This window comes from Jatropha curcas, chromosome 4 (assembly GCF_041381405.1).
Source record: "Jatropha curcas cultivar XTBG-Jc1 chromosome 4, XTBG_Jcur_1.0, whole genome shotgun sequence".
Classification (NCBI taxonomy): Eukaryota; Viridiplantae; Streptophyta; class Magnoliopsida; order Malpighiales; family Euphorbiaceae; genus Jatropha; species Jatropha curcas.
The window spans coordinates 21985098-22004651 of NC_143154.1; the positions used below are offsets into that span (position 1 = coordinate 21985098).

The window sequence follows — 19554 nt, forward strand, 5'->3', positions numbered from 1 at the left end:
CACTCCTAACTAATTCAATTTTGATGGATATCTAAATGAAAATATGGATATTTCAACTCAAGAATTCGAATTTAATGATGAAAACAACTCCTAATAAGAGCATAATCAAGGTATACAATTTGTTTGACAGCCAAGACATTTTTCAAGGGATGTCAAACTCGATGAAATTCAATATATAAATTATAAAATGAATCTTTTGGATATAGAAAATTATTGTGCATATTTTTTTATTAAATAATTGTGACATAAGTTAATTGATATTCACAAAATTAGGAAATTTGTACAAAATTTTAGAATATTTTAAACATTTTTAATGATGTTACATATACTTTTAGTGGATTTATTATCTCACATCTCATTTATTTTTGCCTATATGCATTAATATTATCGATACATTTTAGGAATTTGAAAATGATGAATTATTAAAAACTATTTTTTTAATGAAAAAGAAATGGTTATATTATTTTGAAAATATTCCATCCTTTTCTTTATTGCTTGTGCATTTGATTCTAGATATAAATTTGACATATTCTGTGATTATTTGACTCTTTATTATAAAATGTCAAATCTTGATGCAGAAGATCATGTTAATGTAAATGAAATATTAAATGAAGTTAGAAAAAATATTGTAGATTTATATAACTAAATTTGTTTAATATTTTGGTTCATCTACTTTTTCTGATTTTTCTCAAGTTCATAATTAATTATAGGCAACTGAAAGGGTAAGTGTTGCTAAACGTCTATTATTACAAAGACAAAAAAAGACCTAGGAGATCCGCTTCCGGTTCTACTTTGAAACTTCACAATTATCTTAACAATGTTTTCGAGTTTGGTGATAGTTTTGCTGATAATAATTTTTAATTCTAGATTGGTGGAGTCGTCAGGCTAATATGTTGCACTAATAGCAAAACAAATTTTAACAGCACCAGTCTTGACTATTACAATTGAACAAGCTTTTAGTGTGGGAAGACATACTAGATGAAATATGATCTAAAATGGCGCCTGAATCAATAAAAGCACAATCATACTTGGATGATTGACCATGGTTGAATTAAGGGCATAAGAAAAAACCAAAGAAGAAAATAAAAATTTATATGATCTTTTCGATGGGCTCTCAATGGAAATATCTACCGGTACAAAAAAAAAAGACTAAATGAGGTAAAAGGGGAGAAATTAATACAAGATAAGTTGGAACTACGTGCTTTGATTCCTATAACCCCAAGAGATTAGACGGGCAATTTAATTTTTGAAAAAAAAAAAATAAGTTCAAGAACTTTTTTTAATTTTTTCTTAAAGTTCTTTTTAAAAATTATTTCACAAACATTTAAATTTTAAATTTTACAAAAAAATGTTTCCTAATTTTTTTATTTTAAAAATATGCAAACTATCTGAAAAACCGGAAGAAGAATTGTCCAAAATTGTTGATTTTGAAATCGTTAATGAACCGTAACCGATTGGTTTCAAATCGAAATTGAAACCGTCAGTTTTCGACTCGGCTTGAAACCGTGACTACCCCTATCGGCAGCTCCGAAAGGAAACTGACATTTAAAGGCTTGGGGTTGAAAAGGAACTGAGTACAGATTTTTTATTTTATTTTATTTTTTGCAATTGGGAAGTGACTAACAATACAATAGGCATTACATACGAATCAAAATTTAAAGTTATTGAGCTCATTATTTAGAATGATTTTGATGTTTATATCATGTTGCTCTTCATGGGAGATTAAGTTGTGTTCAGGCGCGTGGCTTTTGTTTGTGACAATTAACCTTAGTTGTATCCTAATCAAAGTCTAAATATTTAAAAAACAATAACACTGAACTATTCTTATCTAGCGATCGTGTTAAAGTTTAAACAAAATCATCAAAAACATTAATGAGTCTCGACACCATCCTCAAACAGATAAGAAATTAAACCATATAATTAATTCAAGTCATGATAGAATATCCCTTATTTCGAATGTTATTGTTAAAACATGTTACATAAAACAAAATGAACTTAAGATAATGATTGATTTATTTAAATAATAATAATAAATTCCTTATATCACAATTCCAAATTTGAACTACTATAATGTTATTATTTTTAAAATAATAAACTAATGGAGGCAAAAAAAATAAAAAATAAATATGGACTAATTATAACTTTGAATAAGAATTGTGTAAATATATGATTACTTGAGTTAAAGTCTTAAATCATGGCTATGATTGTGTATTAAATCATTAATTTATATCATTTAATACATTTCTATATCTATATTTGTGTATTTTTGTACATATATAAACATTGTTCTTATCTTCTCCTTCAATTTATTCAAGTATAATAATAATAATAATAATAATAATAATGAAAAATAAACTAGTTATAACTAATTGGAAGAAGAGCTGCGTATAGAAGCTGATTCCAAGTATCAGGAACACCAGCTAGACACCAATGGGTGCAGTCCATATCATTATGGCCTCCATGACCATAAACCGCAGGGTGCCCATCTTTCCTCAGCTGCGAAAGGCTTGTGATATTCAACAATTGGACTGGTTTTAACGTTCCTTTCAATATTTTCTCCAGTACTAGCTCTGCTGGATGTGGACCTGCTGGATAGTTTGACCCATAGAATGGTTGCTTTTGACCTTCACAGGCATTTGCTTTGGGCTCCCCCCATTCTGTTCCACTTTTTGTTTAAAAATAGAAAAACAAAAAAATTACATGTTATTTAAGTATTAAAATTTAATTAAAAGCTTTCTTTGGGTTTAAATATATTATTAATAATTAAGAAAAAAAAATTAAGCTATTTGCAAAGGATAAAGAAGAATTAAAGATGTAAATAGGGTGTCAAAATGGTTCTGCATGTTGGGTTCGATACGAGCCACTTATCAGCAATACAATTAGGGTCAATATGAACACGAACTGTTTAATAATCTTGTTGGACATTTAAATATGAGCGTCACGCGAATATTAAACAAGTAATACGAAGACTATATGTGTAATCCGTTTAATTAAATCTATGAGTAAAAAAACTCAACTAAATTTAATTAAATGTGTTATATACGTATTAGAAACACGATACATATAATACGTATAACCCGCATAGTCCGCTTATGAAATTATATTTTTATCCTTAAACAAATAGGTTAGATGAGTTAAACAAGTCAATCCGTGACACGACCCTTTTAAACTCATGTTATATACAGGTCACCTATTTATGACATGAATCTATTTAGACTTGACTCTAACTTTTGTTTACAGTCACCTATTTATGACATGAATCTATTTAGACTTGACTCTAACTTTTGTTTAGTTTTTATATTAGGCAAATCGTATTCTCGTGTCATGACATATTTTGACACCCTTAAATGTGAAAGGAAGCATTCAGTTGGTTGGGTTTATTTATTTATTTTTTAAATCAAAATAATCAGATGTTCTAAAATGAAAAATTGAATCAAATTTGTAAATTTAACTTTAAACTTACTTCGTATGATCTGGTGAAACTCCTTGAAAGAAGAGCATGGTTTTTGTGGGATCTACATCAGTTTCTACCCATTTAGCCCAAGTATTTAAGGCTTTCTCATAGAGTACCAATCTATCCGTGTCTGGGTAAGTAAGGTTGCCCTCCTGCACAAAATTCCATCTACGACAATGTGGAAAAAAGTGATTTAGTAAATAATACTTAGAAAGTATCTAAAAATTAAACTAATTCAATCTAAAAAGTAAGTTAAAAAAAATTGAAATCAATTAATTCAGCTTGGTTCAGTTTTATAAAAAAATCGATTAAATTTGATCTTTTTTATATAGAAATTCAATTTATTCAATCTGTATTAATTCGATTCAATTAGAATTGTGTTGGATTGTAAGTCCAACCCTTGTCACTCACGGTTGCTTTTTTCCTGAATGAAGCCACCAATGCCAAGTATCGAAGATCACCACATCCATCTCTTTCCATAATTTTCCACCTTCAATGGAGTCAAGTTTGAGAATAGCAGTACCATTGCTTGTGGTTACAATGTCAACTAAAAATGCATTGCGAGAGAACATCACTTTCACATCAAATTCCTGCAATTGCACTCTTCATTTCAGCAAAATATATGATTTTTACTTTAAATGCTTGAATTTATACAAGAAGATACCTGAGAATAAAATTGCAGCTTTTTCTTTTTTCTTTTCTTTTCTTTTCTTTTCTTTTGATTATTATGCGATAATAAATAGTATGTTGATTATTATATGACTTGATTAGTGGATTGTATAAAATATGCTCCATTGAATTAATTAATGGATATTAGATTTTTATCAATGGAATAGTTCGATTCTTATACTTATATATATATATATATATATATATATATATATATATATATATATATATATATATATATATATATATATATATATATATATTTATATATTTATTTATTTATTTATTTATATTTTGTATAAGCATCCATGTTATTTCTAATATCAAATTTTATTCACATATTTTTACTTTGAATTTAAGAATCAACCAAATACAAATACTTTATACTTCTCAGTAAGTTACTTGGAATTAGGGGTGGCCATTTCACTGTTTTTGAAACCGGAATCGGTGGGAATTGAAACCAGAATTAGGGGTCTGTGATTTGATTTCGGTTTCAACTTTTGAGGAATTGTCAATCGACGGTTTCAAGAACCAACTGAAATCGGCAGTTCTCCTAGTTCCAATAATTTTTTTTTTCCTTTTTCAAATATTTTTGTGAAATTTTCAAATTAACTTTCCTAACAACTATATAACGGCTAATTTTAAGGACATATGTGGAAAATTGATTTTTTTGATTTACTATAAATACCCCTTTTCATTTTTTTTTTAAAAAAGTTCAAGCCTTTTTCTAAAAAAATAAATTAAGTTCAAGTCCTTTTTCTAAAAAAAAAAAGGTTCAAGCTTTTTTTAAAATAAATAAATTAAGTTAAGCCTTTTTTAAAAATTTTTTATTTAAGTTTTTTCTAAAAATTATTTCATAAATATTTACATTTTAAATTTTCAAGAAATGTTCCCTAGTTTTTGATTTTATAATCATGCGATTCGCCAGAAAATCAATTGGAGAACCGGTAAGAACCGTTAATTTCGGAACCGTTAAAAAACCAAAATTGTAACCGTTCAGTTTCAAACCGTAATCGGAATCGTAATCGTTCGGTTCCGGTTCTAAATTTTTTGTAACCGAAACCAACGGTTCTAGAGCCATAGCCACCCCTACTTGGAACTATATGTCCTGGAAAGTAAGTCAATGTAAACTAGACGATAACCTAAAATATAAGGGAGCTAGTCTTAAATGTTTAATAGACATGGAATATATGCTTTAATAATAAAACCTACTAGATTTATTATATGCAAACGAGGGAGTGGAGAAAAAAAAAAAATAAATAGAGCAGAGGAATTACATATTGTTGTGAAGTGAAAGATAAAGAAAGTATAATTGAGTTCATGATGAATTATAATAAATTTATTGTTGGGTTTATAAATTATTGAAAAAAATGAACGAATTTTTCTAATAATAAATTTATTATTGGGATTATTAATTTAAAAAAAAAAAGAAACTTAATAAGTAATCAAATTAGAAAATTGATTAAGAATATATAAAAGAACTAATAATTCTACATCAGCAATTAAATTTTTAGCTTTTATATATATTATATAGTAATAGTACATATAATAGATAAATAGATTATAGATATAAGATGATTGAAATCCAAAGTAATTAAATAGAAAGGCAATTAGATAATCACCGGAAAAGTGAAATTAGAGAGCCCTCCAATTCTGACGGACGTATAGTTAGCCTGAGGAACAGCCACATGAAGCAAACATGTGAGCGATTGCCATTGGTTTAAACTCAATGAATCTCCTACAAACATTATGCTTTTCCCTTTCAGTTTCGATAAAAAATCTCTACCGTCAAACCTACACAATTAGCACAAATAAATAGTTAAAACTTTAATTCTCTCAATTTGATGGAAAAGCATTTCAAATTTATTTTGGTAAAATTATAAAATAATTATTATTATAACGATCAGGTGTTGTTAGGTTGGTTTTCAAGTTCTCTCAACTGTAAAAGCTTTTACCTCTTCAATAAATTAAAGTAAATTATTATGTAGTCGTCAATATCATCATTAATATCGTCATCGTCGCGGTCACCGTCGCCAGGGTGTAGACAGAATGGATGAAAGGAACTAAACAACAAATCATTTTCAAAATATATGTGGAGTGTTTGTGAATGAGGGCAGGGAGAACCCATCTGCATTTTCAAAATATAATTGAGTTTGACACCATAATTTTATTTAAGATCTTGGGATAATTGATTATATTTTAATAAAATATATGTTTTGAAAATTGAAAACAACAACCTTAATATTTATTAAATCGGTAAGCAAATTTACGCTTTATACTTTTACTATAGTTGGACACTTTTGGTCTACATTTAAAGATAGTATTTTTATTTTTATGAATTCTTTAATCCCAATATACATAACATCCGAGAAGAGAAGTGGATTTAATACAAATTGTGAAAAGTAACTCTTACTATCATATTATTACTAAAGGGAAAATGAAATCAAGCTTTATCTGTATACATAGGAGTTGAAAGAATCTAATTGAGCTCATGGTTCTCAATTTTTCTTCAAAAGAACTTAAAGAAGCAGGCTAAATCATTAAAAAAAAATCTCAAAAGAAGCCGGCTAAATCATTAAAAAAAATCTCAAAACTTTACGGATAGTTCTAATTGTACACTAAACTTCAACTTTACTTACAATATTCTAATTTCAAATTGTACCCAATTTAGTGAATAAAATATTAAATTGGGTACAATTTAATGAATAAACATTATTTTCAAAATGCACCCAATATTAAAATAAAAAAATAATATATTCATCTTAAAAATAAAATATTATTTATTTATTTATATAATATTGATAACAAGTAATGATTTTCTAAAAATAAAATTATGTCATAATGAATAAAACATATTTTTATAAAAAATCTAACTTAAGTATAATTTCAATAAACCCTAACTAAATTTCATACTTAAAAAATGACAAAACAAAAGCCTAAACTAATATTCTATGCTTATAAAATTGAAAATAATTAATTTTTTATGAGAAAAGGTAAATTTAATTATTATTATTCGTACCATTTTATCAAAAACACTTCAAATTAAATTTTAATATAAAGCTACAAATAAAAAACTTTTCCTAATAATAATATAATAAAAAATAATTCAAACAATTTATAAATATTCGCACGCGAAATGGGACATCATGACTAGTAAATAGGGGTGGCCAAAATCCGGTTTTTGGAACCAGAACCATCAGTTCCGAACCGGTGGGAACCGAAATAGGTTTGAACCGAAACCGTCCAAATCGGTTCGGTTTCAGTTCTACCAGTTTTGGAACCATGAACCGGTGGTTCCAGTTTCAGTCGGAACCAATGGTTCTAATTCCGCCTGAAACCGGCCGGAACCATCTGAAATTGGCTAGAACCGGTCTGAAATCGGCCAGAATCGAATGAAATCAGCCAAAAAATTGGCCGGAGAATCGATCGGAACCATTCATTTTGGAACCGTTGAGGAACCGGAACCGTTCCATTTTAAACCGTACCCCTTCGGTTCCAAAACTGAAACCGGCGGTTCCGGAACCGTGGCCATTACTACTAGTAAATGTATAATTACGTGAAAGGAAAAGGAAAATATTTTAAAAGCATTGTTGATAAAAGTCTTGCTTTATCCAATTGAAGCAAACTGTATGTACTCTTTAAGGGGCCAGAATAATAATAATAATAATAATTCAAAATGTTAAGTAGTAATTACAAAAGTCAACTAGAAGAAATTGTTTCCATTAGTAATAATTGATTGAAATTCTGTGTCATCACCAAAAGTAACCAAAACCACTCACAGAATTGACAGCTTAACTTTCAAAATTTAAGGATCCCACAAAACTAATAATCAATAATTGTATATTTCTCATGCTACACTCAACTTATAATAATTATTCTCAGTAACAAAAATTTTAGAGCCAGCCCCCCTTTTTTTAACATTCTTGTTATTTATAGTTGAGAAAACACTAATTTGACTGACTGTGTCAGCTTGTTTTTTTTTATTATAAATTTTAATTAATTATATAGAAAATCTAATAATAAATTAATTGTAACTTAAGCCATTTTGACCGATTTGCTTTACTTATTATATGTTATTTATTCCTTTTATATATTTTCTATTTGGGATTAATCCACGTATTTTACATACTTAGCGATATTAAAAATTAAAGAAAAGTATGAAACACAATTTTTTTTTTCATTCCCCAATAATAAAGAAACAAAATAGCTTTACAACAAAGTTGTTCTTTCCCATAATTAAAGTTTGTCTCAATTTGGACAGTGTTGTCTCTTTCACGTGAACTAATAAAATGGCCAACAAAACCTCAAAACAAAATCATGAACACAGCAAATGAAAATTTTGCTGTATTAAGAAATTTATAAAAAATATATATTTTCTAAGAAATTGCAAATATCATTATTAAGAAAGAAAAATAAAGCAATATCAGTATGAAATTAATAAAAATAAAAAAACAATATAGATATATATGTAGTGATGTACCTTGGAATGGTGCAATGAGAAGGGTTCCATCTGTAGCTGAGAAAGTGAGTGTCTGGTCTACCATTTTTAAGACAATCAAACTGTTTTTCAATGAAAGGACATTGGGAGGAAGAATAGAGAGGATAAGAATCATCAAGAACCCAACTCCCTTCAAAAATATCACATCCTCTACTCCCTATTCCATTCCCCTTTGAGATTTGCTTTCCATTGATATGCTGCACTAAAGAAAGCACCACCAACACCATTAGTTTTGCCCCAATGGCGAAACCACCCATTTTCACACAGAGAGAGAAAGAAACAAAGAGAGGAGAGTTGGTTGGATTGGATACACAGAGGACAAAAGAAGCCTAATATATACAAATATCTTATATATGGTTTGTGTCTCGTGAGATTTGGATAGTAAATTGAATTAGGGGCCACTTTTGAAATTTTTTTAGGGTCAACATGTGAAGAATAAATAATAAATTTAATATAATTTGTATATTTAAATGTCTAAATTTTATGGGCTTTTGTAATTTCGTCCTATTTTAATCTTTTTATCAATTTTTATCCCAATTTTGATCTTTTATGATAATAGTATCTTCAATTGCAAAAATAGAACTTACTGATTTTATTCATTTTGAATAGACATGAAATGATGATCTCAGAATGATCCCTTTGTGAATGGATACTGTTCGAATTAATGACGGTATAGATACGCCCATGACTAGTCTTTTAACTCGGATCCATTAATAACAAATAATAATAATTAATATGTCTAATTATTATTATTAGTATTTAATAAGTTTAAATATAATCCTAGTTGATTACAATTTTAGAGAGTTTGAGTTTTAGTAGGATTACTCCAACATGTGATAATCTAACTAAAATGCCTGTGATAATCTAACTAAAATGAAAAAGGAGGAGAATAAGTTCTCTACTATCAGTATCACAAAAGGATAGAAAAAAAAAAAAAAAAAAAAAAAAAAAAAAAAAAAAAAAAAAAAAAAAAAGACTAAAAAATCTGACTGTTCTCTCAGTCACATCGTGAAGACAGAAGAGCTTTTAGACTGTGGACATCAAGAGCAGTCCATCAATTCGTGATTGCTTCTATGGTTAGCAAACTGGTAACACAATGCTAAAGGTTATTCATCTCCTGTGCTACAAGAGATAGGTATTTGATCCATCCAACTTTAAATATCATGTATGATATATGATCATGTGTTTATTTTAACAGTTACTCATACTTTAATTATATTACATTATATGAACTCGATAAAAAATAGATAAAAAATATTTATTTTACGTTTATGGAAATTCTTTCTTTTAGAAAAAAAAAAACAATACAATATTTATTTTAAGTTTATGGAAATTGTTTCTTTCAGGAAAAAAAAAAAAAAAAAAACAATACAATGAAATCACGAATCCCTTATTTGGAATAAATGCATTCCTTGAAATTTTGTGAAATTCATTTATAAATCTAAATTATTATGTTTGAGATGAAAATAACGAAGGTAATTCAATTTTATAGATTTAAATATAACTAAATCAAATTCTATGAAAATGTGAAATTTCCAAATGAATTCCACAAACGTAAATAACTCAATCTTTGTGATAAAGCTATCCATCCTTTTAGACTTCTAAATTTTTTTTATGCCACTAATATTTTTAGAAATAAAAATAAATGAATTTTCAATTTTGAATTTATTTCAAACATGCAAAATTCATGTACATTAATTCTATTTAGAATTCATTTATAAATGAATTCCACATTTTAAGTTCATTTATACCAAACAGAACATAAAAGTTAAGTGCTAAAAAAAATCAAGTTTATGTTTATGCAAATGTAAGAGAATTTTTAGTAAGCCTCTCGGACCACAGATTAAACTTAATGTAATATAGTTATATCAATTTAAACGTATCATTTGAGTTTGAAAAAACACATTGTTTCATTAATAATATGATGCTATGATTGTATCTCTTGTCATATAAAAAACTTATTAATCAAAGGCTAATAGGCAATTTTGGCCACAAACGGGCTAAAACACCGTATTCGGTGATCCTGTCGGCTTTTATATCCTTAAGTTGCATCTCCATTAGAAGCTTCACCACACCAAATATAAGCACCCTTGAATAGTCTTTTTAACTATACCATCACTTTTTCCAATACTTCTCCAGTTAATAGCGACATCAAATTTTGGTGAAAATTTAAAAAATCTTTCATGTTGGCAATAATGTAATGATTGGCTATGCCTCATGATGAGTTTAGTAGTATTGATACTTGTTGACGGTGGCTCGAATTGGCAAAGCTTGAAAAAGATCAATATAGTTAGAACATTACTAAAAGGGCCAATCAGCCTAAAACCCATTAATTGTAAATATTGTATATATTTAGGGTGTCAATAGATTTTTGTTTATATTTTCTAGAAAATGTACCTTGCTTGGAGGGTACTCTTAGGATCCTTATAAATTAGAAGAATTAATGTTGTAAATGACACAAAAATCTAGACAAACAAACTGAATTGCTTAACTACATTAGTGATTGCTAGTCTCAAGAATCAATAGCAGGTTATGGTGGTTTCATTCTTCAAACTAAATTATGCAAGTTAAAAGTATCTCTGAAGAGGTGGAATAAACATATATTTGGATTCATACCAAACGATATCACTAAATATCGAAATATTATAACAAAGTTGGATTAGAAGGCTGAAAATAGTGATTTATCTAAGGTTGATGACGCAGAACGGTTACGTAAATGGGAATAACGATTATACTCCGTTAAGAGTTTTGATCAATAACGTATGATCTGAAGAATAAAATAGAGATTTAAAACTCTTAAGAAATTTATTGATATGAATAATAATCAAAGGTAATCAGCCCTGCCAATAATACAAAATAACCTATTTATAGGTTTAGGTTAAAAGTTATAAAACCCTAAAAATAGCACAAAATTCGTAAATAAACTAAACCCTAGTGAAGGTGGCGGCACGGGCATGCGGAACCTGGCACAGGCGTGTCGTAGATTCTCAGGGGCTAGCACGGGGTGTACTTGGCATGTCATGGGCGTGCCGAAACTTGATTCTTCATAGTCCCGTTAGCACGGCCATGCTTGCGATGACACAAGCGGGCTAGGATGTTCAAAGGCTAGCACGGGCGGGCTAGTTGTGGCATGGGTGTGCCTATGTTTCTTGGTCTTGGGTGTGTGTCTCACGTCCTGGACTTCCAGAGTCTGGCACGGGCGTGCTGGAGATAACACGGCCGTGCTCCTTCTTCTTGGATTTGCAGCGATCCAAATCTTTCATATATTTAAGTGCCAGTTGCTCCGCATCAATCCCCTCCACTTCAAAAGAACTCGACTTTGAGTGATCATCATCAGGGTAGAAACGGAGTAAGTCAGCAACATTGAAGGTCTTGGAAATCTTCATGTCTTCGGGTAGGTCAAGCACATATGCATTATCATTAATCTTCTTAAGTATCTAAAATGGCCCAATCTTTTTTGAATCAAGTTTCTTCTATCCTCCGCCACGCTCTTTGTGAAGATAAACCATGACCCAATCACCCTCAGTAAAAGATTTATAACGTTGGTCTTTATCAGCTGCAGTCTTATATTTTTCGTTGGCAGCAGTGATGAATTGATGCACTTGCTTAAACACCTCTACAAGCTTGGTAACCAAGTTATTAGCTGCAATACTCTTCTCTACACCTGTTGGAAGGGAAAGGAGGTCAAGAGTATATGCTGGTACCTTCCGGTAGACAATTGCAAAAGGTGACATCTTGGTGGAGCTATAGATAGCACTGTTGTAAGCAAATTCTGCTTGGGCAAGAGTAAGATCCCACATCTTCTTCTTTTCACTGCAAATGCACCTAAGGAGATTACCAAGAGTCCGATTCACCATTTCAGTTTGACCATCAGTTTAGGGGTGAGCGATTTTGTTGTAGTGAAGTTGAGTGTTGAATCTTTTCCACAAAGTTGTCCAAAAGTGAGCTAAAAACTTTGTGTCTGGATTAAATGTGATGGTTTTAGGAATGCCATGTAACCGAACAATCTCCTGGAAGAATAACTCTGCTATGTGGGAGGCATCATTAGTTTGCCTGCAAGGAATAAAATGTGCCATCTTAGAGAATCTGTCAACAACAACAAAAATAGAATCAGTCCCCTGTTGAGTTCGAGGTAAACCCAACACAAAATCCATGGATAAGTGCTCCTAAGGTTGTTCCAGTACAATCAATGGAGTGTAAAGACCAGTGTTTTGAGAATGGCCCTTTTGTGTCTAGCAAACGGAACATTTTTGTACTAGCTTTCCTGCTTCCTTCTTCAATTGTGGCCAATAGAAACGAGCCTCCAAACCCGCAATAGTTTTATCACGGCCCAGGTGTCCACTCAATCCTCCACAATGGACTTCTTGGATTAATTTCTCCCTGAGGGAAGACCAAGGGATGCATAGCCTATTTTCTTTGAAAAGGTACCCGTCATGAATTAAGAAACCTTTGGTAGGCTGTTTAGCTTCAATCTTAGCCCATATGTCAGCACAGTCTTCATCTAAGATGTAGAGAACTTTAAGAAATTCAAACCCCACAATCTCTTGCTTAATTGTGATCAACAAAGCTGCTCTCCTGCTCAAAGCATCTGCAACCGTGTTACAAGTACCTGATTTGTGCTTGATGACATAATGAAAAGCACCAAAATAAGTTACCCAACGTGCATGCATCTTGCTCACTTTCTTTTGAGTTTGAAAATGAGTTAAAGCCTGAAAAATCAGTGTAAACAATGAACTCATGCCCCAACAAATAGTGTTCCCAAGTCTTGAAAGCTCGAAAAACTGCATACAACTCTTGTTCATAAGTAGACCATTTCTGCCTAGCTTCATTCAACTTCTCACTAAAAAATGCAATAAGCTTTCTAGATTGAGACAAAACACCACCAATTCCAATCCCACAAGCATCACAATCAACCTCAAACAATTTATCAAAATCAGTTAAAGCAATAATAGGGGCGGAAGTAAGCTTAACTTTGATTTCTTCGAAGCTCTTGTTTGTAGCTTCAGTCCACACAAACTGTCGAACTCTCTCCTTCTTCAAGCAATCTGTGATGGAAGCGACAATGCTACTAAAGTTTCTGATGAACCGCCCATAGAAAGTAGTAAGACCATGAAAGCTGCAAACTTCAGTGATGTTCTTGGGAATAGGCCAATTTTGAATGGCCTCAACCTTAATAAAAAGAAAAGAACACAAGCCTCGCTACTCATAGGTAATTCAACCAAAGCAAGAAGGAGGGGAGGAGAATTCGCTATTATACAATTGGACTTTCTTCTATGTTATTCAAGCACCTAACAACATATTTAAAGCATTAGAACACATCATTCAAGCCAAGAATTAGAAAATACCTAAAAGTTCCACATAGAACCCTATAATTGAAAATTTTAGAAAATGATAGAGGAGTAGAAATTCATGAACACTAAACTTAAGAAAAGCTTTGGAAAGTTTCAAATAAACCTCTAAACATTTGCCTTTCGTTTGTCTTTTGTAAAGGGTTCTCTTGCCTTTGATTATAGTCTAAATCTTCCAAATACTTGAAATTTATAAGCTAGAAATCCATGACTATGCTCCCATCTTCAAGGTTCATTGCTTGGTTTTGATTTAATTTAGCTAACTTGGTGGTTTTCTTATAGGGATTTGAAGAAAAATGGAGAGGGAGGAAGAGATGGGTGTTCGGCCAAGTGAAGGGAAAGAAGGGAAAATTGTGTTCTACACAAATGACAAGAGAAAATGAGTTTTTATTGGACAAGGGGCATTTTTTGCAAATAATGACAACTTCCTTAGGAAGTTGTTAGTTGTGTGGCTAGGATTTAATGTCCAAACATTCATCTAATGATTCACATTAATTCTCTACAATCACTTCTCATAATAATATTTTTCTCCACCATAAATATAAAAATTACTCAATAATAATAATTCTCCAAATTTTCTAATTTCTAAAAATATCAATAAATTCATAACTTATTTCCTTACCCCTTAAAATAATATAGACATTATCCAAAATAAATATTAAAAATATTAGTTATGAATAATAATTTTTTCAATGGGGTTTCTCTCTTCCTCTTTTCTTCTGATTTATCTAACCCTAACTTTTGTTTGGGGCTGCCGTTGTTAATCAGCGGTAGCTTCCTACTTTTTTTTTTCTTCTCACTTTTAATATTTTATTCGTTTTTAATAAACTCAGATCTATTTTCTTTTAATAGATTTGTTTTTCTCTTTGTTTTATGTTATTGTTGCTTTGTCTCCATATTTGGAGTTCTTCTGTTCCTTCTTCCGTGAGAGTTTATTTCCTTCTTTATGAAGGTTTGTTCTTAAAGGTATGATATTTGATTTTATTTTGTTGGAGAATTTAGATCTTGTTTTACTGATGCATATCTTCAATCAATGGAGCCTGATAGTGTGGCATATTCCTCCGTTAATGCTATTAACGCATAGTGGCTTGAACTCATTCGTGTATGTCATACGCACCAAGTTATGGAAAAGCAATCCAAGCATAGAAGATCCGGAGAAGTTATTTTGTCATTCAAATCAATTAAAAGACCAGTTACTACTATAAAGATTTATATATGTCAAGATTATCTTCAAGCGAAAAATGCAATATTATTTCTTTTAGTATTAGTTTTATTATTCAAAAGAATATAGATAATTCTTTTGTTCTTGTAGGATCAGCGAACTTTCTATTAATTATGATAGTAAGTTTTATGTCTGGTCTAATTCAGTATTTGTAATACTTGATTTTATTATTAATGAATTAAATTTCTCAAATAAAATTTTTTTTTTTCAAATTGCAAAAATATCAATTCCCGATTGAGTGATACTATTCACAAACTGGTAAATTACTATTATAATTCTCGAAATTTTGGGACGTTACATTTTATAATATTTTGTCTTTATTTTTAAAAATAAATGTCAAATAGAATATACATACTTAAGCCTTTCAAAATTTTTTAATTGTTACTTCTTAAAACTTGTTTTTAAATAAAAAGAACAAATATGTATGTGAATGATGAACAATCGAAAATTTTAATTTTAAAAATATATAAAATATTTTATTGTTATATCTATATATCTATATATATTAACGCATTTATTAGGTCATATTGTAGAATTGTACTTATATAGTTATAGTGAATTTCGATAAATAATGGTATAAATTGAACTGAATTGTGTGTGTATATACAAACTGTTGCTTTATTAATTAACCGTTATATTCAAATTAATCTTATATAATATTTTGTTTTAACATTATAAAAATCTAAATAATATAAGAAAAAAATTATAATCAATATTTAATATTAAAAAATAAAAACGAGTATAAATAACAAGTAAAAGTGAACAATGACATAAAAAATTAAACGAGTACGAATAACGAGTATAGTCAACATGCATGGCACATTATAAAAAAACTAGTATATATAAAAGTACGAAGGGATGATATTGAATTCCTAAAACGCCCTGCTAATTTTATAGATTGACAAAAATATCATTGAGGACTTTAATTTTATTGGTTGAAAATTCAATTTGTTGAAAAATAAAGTTTAATTTTGATTGCTTATGTTTTTTTTAATCTAATTTTGATTGGTTATGTTAAATTGCTATTTGAATATATTTTACTGGTAAGTTTAATCTAAATCTAAATAGGAAATTGTTATTAAAAAGTTTTAATTGTTTGGTTTAATATAATAATCATTGAATGAATTTTAACTCTCTTTATTTACAAATTAATAAAATAGTTTTTATTTATATTTCTTATAATTTAGTAATCCCTTATGCCTCTTTGTTTTATATTTACGAATGGAGAACATTGGATTCTTAAAATACCCTTACTAAATTTATGAATTGACAAAAATATTATTAAGGGCTTTAATTTTATTGGTTGAAAAATAAAAATACTTTAATTTTGATTGGTTATGTTAATTTCTTATTTTAATCTAACGAATGGAGGAACATTGAATTTCTAAAATGCATCTACTAAGTTTATGAATTGAAAAAAATATCAATTGAACATTTTAATTTTATTGGTTGAAAAAAGTAAAAGTAATTCATTTTGATTGATTATATTAATTTCCTATTTGAAATTTAAATTCTATTGGATAAAATAATAAGAAATTAGAAAATATATATTAAATAAGGTACACGTTAATTATATTAAGATTATAATTTCTTTAAGTATTTAATTTATTGGTTAAGTTTAATATGGTTATATTTTGATATATTTTCTAACTTTTATTCCTATGTAGTATTAGAGTTTTAATTAATTTTAATATATCATAGGAAAATATTCTAAATAACTTTATTTGATTTACCATGTTTTGCTTAATTATTATTATTATGTCAACATTATTTTTTATCAACCTTAAGCTGATAACAATCAGAAGTATCGATAGTAAGTCCAGAGACTGCAAATCAAATCATACAAATAGTAAGTCCAGAGACTGCAAATCAAGTCATACAAAATAAAATCATAAGGCAAAAAGATAATTTAGTTTTGAGGATGCTCGATTTTTGGAATGGGCTAAAAAGCCAAAAATGGGCTTGGTACGTTTTATTAAATCTGTTTTCTTTTATTAGACTCGCTTATTGATCCTCAGAAAAGGTGATTCTTTTGAAAGGAACTTTGGAAATGACTCTTACTTAAGAGATTTTATTTGGAGTTGCTACTCTTGAGGAAAAATATCACGAATTAATTGATTTTTTGGAATCAATTAGTTTGGTTTTAAACCAGAGATTAGATAAGGGAGTTAGGTACAGTTTTGAAAAGGCGTTAGGCACCTGAACTGCTCGGTTAGAAACCGGCCCCCTTCATTGTACATTTATTCACAATATTTGATAATAAAATTAACTCTAATTGAGATGAAAAAACCTTTTATGTAATTTTAAAAGATCATGGAAAACACGCATATTGTTCCATATATGCAGCATAAAATAGATCATCCAAAGAAGGGGAGGAGAAAAGAATTACACTCATCTCCTAAATATACAATCTACCCAATTAATTCCCCAAGTAAGTACCCAACCCACTAATTATTACAAATATGCAATAATAGGACCCATTAAGGTCCTTTACATTAAGCTTAAAATTTAAAAGCAGTGAACAAACTAAAATAAATAATCATAATCACAGAATATATCCAACCATAAGAATTATATGACAACCACATTCATTAACAATGATAAAAATAATGAATATTAATATTAAAATGTTCTAAACTAAGGCTAGATGGTTGGATTAACAAAAATTGAAGAAATTAAATTAAAATACATAAAAGTAAAGAACTGAAATTTAAAGTGCGATAAAAGGACAATAAATTAGAAACATTAATTTAAAGGTTTAAAACAAGAATAGAGTTTAAATATTAATCATGGTTGACGAACAAATGCACCCATCATGACCCATTTCTTGTTGATTATATGTTTATTTAGTACATAATGAGTCGCTTTTGCGATTCGGAGCAAGAGCCCGGTTTATAGGCAAACGGACTTGCCACTGGTGGACCTCAAAATCGAGTCAGGCTCGTTTTTACCAAATTTGACACGGTGACACACAAGACGAGGCGACACACTGGGATACGTGTCGAACGGACTCAAAGCGCTTCGCGGGCCCACTTTCACTGCAAAACCCCTGAAAATCCGAGAAAGAAAAATCATCAAACAACTCAATTATCTTAGTCACGAACCATCGGTCCGAGAATAAGAACGATTGAATATCTTGATTCAGTTTTATGCAAAAAATGTTATCATCACTGAGCCTTTTAAGACAAAAATTGAGCGTCTACAGTTTTATTTTATTTTTTTCCAACAAATACGCTATGTTTGAAATGAAAATACTTTTTGATGGATAGCAAATTTAAAAAAAAAAAAAAAAAAAATTCCAACATGACTAACACATTGTATGAAAAAAATGAAACTTTTCTTAAATCACTCATCTATATTTACTATTAGGTGTCTTTCTATTGGATTGGACACATTCAAAAGATTGGATTTAGTAAGAATTTTTCAATTCTTATGCCCTAACAATGAAAAGGAAAATATTTTTATTTATTTTATAAACAAAAACTAACATAATAAATACCAATTTACATGAGAAAACCCTAAATTTTCAATATTTTTAGAGCAGAAATAGGAAACCCACAAAAATTAGATGAAAAATAAAATAAATATGCAGTCCCAATTTTTAAGTTCACATATATAATCAATATTCGATTATTAAAATTAGAGTCGAATTTTGTAATTAGAAACTGCACAAAAGGAAAAACAGGTGCAATCATAAATTTATATATAGCAAAACTATAGATTTTAGAGTTTGGGATACTAACCGAAGGAAGTAAAAGAACCAAAAAAAAAAAAAAAAAAAACACGATGTAGAAGCTACCGATAATTTTACAAGAATCAGTCCTAATAGTGTTATTAACAATCATTTTATCTTATATTTTGCTTTTTCAGAATAATATATCAACTTTAATACTACATCTTGTTGTTTTTGTCAATGATAACTTTTCTTAAACAGTTATGTAATTACTGAACTTTTTTATTTTATTATTCCACGAATACATTTTTAGTAATATAAACTACTTAAAAAGTTCTGTAATTATTGAATTTTTTTATTTTATTATTTTGTGAATACATTTTTAATAATATAAACTATTTATAATGTTATAGTTTATGGTAAAAATTAATAAAATAAATATACATCAATTAATAAAAAATTATATATAAAAATTAAATTATTATTCGAAACGAGTAAAAATGATCGAGTAGAAACACAAATATAAATAACGTGCAATAATGAACGTTGACAAAAATTAGTTATTAATTAAAATTTCAAAAGGTTTCTCACTAGTACTATTTTTTTTAAAGGAATATATCAAGTTGCAATTGAAAAGAAATAAGCAGGGATAAGACCCAATCCTTCGTGTCAGACCGAATAAGAACGTGT

General features: G+C 29.0%; 1 protein-coding gene across 2 annotated transcripts; it reads right to left on the reverse strand.

The window, feature by feature from the left end:
- Positions 1-2154: 2154 nt before the first annotated feature.
- LOC105632426 (protein trichome birefringence-like 43) lies at positions 2155-8967 on the reverse strand. Of its 2 annotated transcripts, none has more exons than XM_012214808.4 (5): positions 8604-8967; positions 5746-5917; positions 3866-4044; positions 3464-3622; positions 2155-2665 (listed from the first exon to the last, which is right to left on the reverse strand). In XM_012214808.4, exons 1-5 carry the CDS (start codon positions 8876-8878, stop codon positions 2356-2358), a joined length of 1095 nt encoding a protein of 364 aa, XP_012070198.1. In that variant the 5' UTR covers positions 8879-8967; the 3' UTR covers positions 2155-2355. The 2 variants fall into 2 exon arrangements, with proteins under 2 accessions (XP_012070198.1, XP_089576165.1); XM_089720039.1 differs by having other exon boundaries at positions 5746-5796; positions 8604-8784.
- Positions 8968-19554: the final 10587 nt, after the last annotated feature.